This window comes from Populus euphratica, unplaced genomic scaffold (assembly GCF_000495115.2).
Source record: "Populus euphratica unplaced genomic scaffold, PopEup_1.0 scaffold182.1, whole genome shotgun sequence".
Taxonomy (NCBI): domain Eukaryota; kingdom Viridiplantae; phylum Streptophyta; class Magnoliopsida; order Malpighiales; family Salicaceae; genus Populus; species Populus euphratica.
The window spans coordinates 354,686-359,005 of record NW_011500063.1 but is presented as its reverse complement, the minus strand read 5'-3'; the positions used below and the strand labels follow the sequence as shown (position 1 = coordinate 359,005).

The 4,320-nt window shown below is 27.5% G+C and overlaps 1 protein-coding gene across 1 annotated transcript in view; it reads left to right on the top strand.

The window, feature by feature from the left end:
• The first annotated feature begins 2,347 nt into the window (after positions 1 to 2,347).
• LOC105108123 (plant/protein (DUF810)) overlaps positions 2,348 to 4,320 on the top strand; it is a 17,005-nt gene continuing 15,032 nt past the window's right edge. The window contains exons 1-5 of the mRNA XM_011002310.1: positions 2,348 to 2,568; positions 2,896 to 2,937; positions 3,028 to 3,203; positions 3,276 to 3,340; positions 3,648 to 3,990. Of these exons, the coding sequence (XP_011000612.1) occupies positions 2,930 to 2,937; positions 3,028 to 3,203; positions 3,276 to 3,340; positions 3,648 to 3,990 (592 nt within the window). The 5' untranslated portion in view covers positions 2,348 to 2,568; positions 2,896 to 2,929. The remainder of the gene's footprint in view (positions 2,569 to 2,895; positions 2,938 to 3,027; positions 3,204 to 3,275; positions 3,341 to 3,647; positions 3,991 to 4,320) is intronic.

Genomic DNA, 4,320 nt, shown 5'->3' with positions numbered 1-4,320 from the left:
TAAATTAAAAATATTAATTGAAAAAACATTTCAAACTTTTAAAAATAAGAGCTCTCAAACGGTGTTAAGGGCTGGGTGCTGCAGCTCTGCTTTCAATGTGACACTTTGAAGATCCTAAATTCCAAAGGACCCGGAAAAAAAAAAAAAAACTTTTGCCGCACAGAAACCCACCGACAAGCATATTTATAAAACCCGTATAAAAAAATCAGATTGGTTTAAGTTAAAAAAAATAATTAACTTGAATAAAAATCTAATTTTTAATTTATTGATTTTTTCAAAAAATAATTAAAATAATATTATTTTAATTATTTACTCATAAAATAATAAAAATTAAATCTTGATTACGCTTTTCATCCACTTATTTTAATTTATTTATAGTCAGATTTTAAAATTATTAATACAAGTTTTTGAACTCTCTTTTACTTTTTTTTTTAAATTTAGATAAAGTAGTATTTTTTACTCGATTTATATATCAATTAGATTATGTTTTTTTTTTCAAACAGTTTTAAGGCATTCCTTTCGTTTCTCAAACCCTGTGGAGCTGTGTTCTTTGTTTGATTGTGTTTGGAATTTTTGCACAGAAGCATTCGTCGTTGTGGGTAGAAACAATTAAAAAATATTAAACAAAGCAGATGTAAATCATCTGAAATAGTAAATAAATACGGATCCCTTTGTCATCCATGAGAAGATGGTTCAAGGAGTGAGTTTTAGGGTCGGGTTTAGATTGTGATAGCATAGCATAATAATTTAAAAATATTTTAAAATGAATTAAAAAATATTTTTTACACTAATATATCAAAACAAATTGAAAATATAACAAAATAGTCATTCTAAGTAAAAAAAAATCAAAATTTAAGGTAATATTCCATCACATTTCTAAATATATTCGGTTCTATTTATTTTTATATTTTAAAAATATTTTTAAAAAGATTTGAGATTTTTATTTATTTTTTTTGTTTTAAATTAATTTTTTAATTTTTTAGATTTTTTCAATATACTGATATAAAAAATAATTTTTTAAAAATTAAAAAATATATTATTCTATGTAATTTTTAAAAAATAAAAAATATATTATTCTATATAATTTTAAGTAAAAAATATTTAAAAAAAAAACCATAACCAAATACTTTAAAAATATCATTTTACTCTCCACTTCATACTTGTAATAAAGAATTTTTCTTCAATAAATTCAAAGGAGGTTTGTTGAATTATTGTTCTCGTGAATTCAATGATAATGATGGATGATTTTTAAAGAATAAAAAATGATTTAATTTAAGTGGAAGGGAAATAGACTTTGAAAATAACATATCATCAAACCAAAAAAGAGACAACGTAGCTTTAAAGAGTAATTTCCACCCTCTAATATGATCATCGAAGTCATGGTTAATTACTCTCCAATCCCTAAATAAATTGCCCTTCCAGTGGAGAGTTCTCCTAGGTGAAAGTAAATATCTATAACCTAATCTAGTATTTTATATTGAAATCGACAGTTCTCAACTACTAATTAACCTAAAGGGTTAATTAAAAAAAAAAACCCTTTCATAATTTAATTTGAATTTCTCCTTTACATTTTAAATCTTGAATAAAATAAATAAAATAAATTCTCCTTTACATTTTAAATCTTGAATAAAAAAAAAAAAAATGCACTAGTGAAGATATAGAGAGCTACTGAACATGTAAATTACATGATAAAAAAATTAATTTATAAAAATATAAGGGGAAGTGAAATTCAGATCAATTTTTTTTAATCAACCCCGACATTAAAAAGTAAACAAATTTAATGATTATAGAAATAAAATAGGCTAGTCACATTTAACATCCGCGCGTATTCAAAGAATTTGCCTTTTCTATTGGTCAATAGAAAAAACAAGAGCAAGATTAAGAAAAAAAAAATTTCTAAAAAAATAATAATTACCTTTCTATGTTATTTTATCCTCTCCATTCAACTTAAATTTTTGACTAAAAAGGCTTAGTAAATTCTTTTTTTATTTGTTTTTTAATTCAGAACAGTCTATATTATTAATTAACTAGTTAGTTAGTTTTTAAATTTAAAAAATTATTTGTTTTTATGTTTTAAAAATATTTTAAATATTTTTATTTTTTAATTAAAATATATTTTCTAGTGTTTTTATATTATTTTAATATATTATTATTAAAAATATATTTTTAATATATTTTTTAATAAAAAATATTTTAAAAATAATCACTGAAAAATACTAAATAACTCTCAACTAGCTTAACTGGTCTAAGATCTCACCACTGGATAAATTTTATTTATTTTTATTTTTTAAAAAAACCTCACTAGTAAAATCCAAAAGACAACAACATAAGAAAATAAAGATTAACCCATAAAACTACATTAAACAACTGACCTCATCTGCGTCTCTCTCTCTCTCAACCAGAAATCTCGCTCACTAAGCAACCAACCATGTCAAAAACCAGCTGCCCTCAAAACTGACCGTTTCAGCTTCATTTCTCACACCCTTTCTAACCTTCACATTGACTCATCCCTTTCTCCACATCATCTCTCTTCTTCCCAGAGATCCAAAACTGTAATAAAGTCATCAAGTACGTCTTCTAATCTTAATTATCACTTCGATCGATTTACCACTTCAATTAATTTTCATCATTAATTACGTGTTATGTAGCTCTCACTAATTCATTACATTATCAATTGATTGCCTCTAAGTAAGTCAATTAAGTTAATAACTTCTGTGAAGCGGCCATACTATTTTATTTTATTTTTAATTTTCTTCTCTATTTGTTAGATTTGAAGTGGTAGATCAGGATCTAAGTACCTCTCTCTCTCTCTCTCTCTCTCTCTCTTTTAAATGTAGCATTTTTTAATATTTTAATTAGTTTTAATTTTGTCTTTTGTTTTTATTTTTTTATCAGGTGGTGGATATTAACTTAATTACTTCAGTTGGCCATGGAAGAGTATGTATTTGTTTTTTTGCTTTTGTTTTTTTTCTAATTAATTTATATATCTCTCGTGTTTTTTTTTTAAATTATGTTTGATGAAATTAGGGAAAATGCCTTGGAGCTTTTACAAAGATACAGGAGGGACCGGAGAGTTCTTTTAGATTATATGCTTTCTGGTAGTTTAATTAAGAAAGTTGTAATGCCTCCTGGTGCGGTTACACTTGATGACGTGGATCTGGACCAAGTCAGTGTAGATTATGTTCTCAATTGTGTTAAGAAAGGTATTGTTTGTTTTTGAGTTTGTGGTTTTTGGTTTGGTTTTGTTTTTTTCTAATGGGTTTTTGATAATGTAGGTGGAATGCTTGAACTTTCGGAGGCTATAAGAGATTACCATGATAATACCGGCTTACCCCATATGGTAAGTTTTGATATTTTTATGCATTGCTTCAATGATGAGAGAGTTATTGGGTTGTAATTAGTATTGGTTGTTGGCATTGATGTAATGTTATTTAATGATGTGGTTGGTTTTTAAGTCTGGAATATGGTGGTAGATTTTGTTGTTCTTTTGCTGAGTGATAACTAATGCATAGGATGATGAGATGTGCTTTGCACAAGGTTGGATTTTGATAAATTTGGGCTGTGGTTTTCTTTGGTATACCTGTTAGTTAAATATAGAATATGAGTGAATATTATGTTTAAAAGTTGAGTTCTTTTGTCATTTTCAGAATAATACAGGTTCAGTAGACGAGTTTTTCTTGGTCACAAAACCTGAAACTTCAGGTTCACCTCCAAAAAGGGCACCACCTCCTGTTCCTATTTCAGCGCCAAATCCTGTTTTTGCACCATCGCCTGTTGTATCCTTGGCAAGTGTAGCAAAGTCAGAATCCTTTGACTCCACTGAAGTTCAAGAATTGACTGACTCCAATGAAGTTCGAGAATTGACTGTTGATGACATTGAAGATTTCGAGGATGATGATGATCTTGAGGTAGTTGATAGTGTCAGAATGTCAAGACGCAATCCAAATGATGCTGCTGATCTTGTTCCTAAATTGCCCTCTTTTTCAACAGGTAACATTGGCTTAACAGTATATTATGTTACATTTTAGTTTCTACAATGGATCAAACCAAGAAAAAGTTAGATGGAAAGAGAAACTGCCAATTCTGTGTTTCCTTACACTGGCAATTAAAAGACAGAAATAAATCATGATTGTTTAAGGTCAGATACCTTGACAGTGATGTAATAGTTGGTTAATGGTTTCTTAGACCCATGATTTCATGGAAGAAACTTCAAATGATTATTTTAGGACATGGTTGGGTATGGGTTAAATTATGAACTATTTAAATTGAAGGAGTGACAAGGAGTGGCAGGCTCGACTGTGGAAGTTGATGGTTATGAAG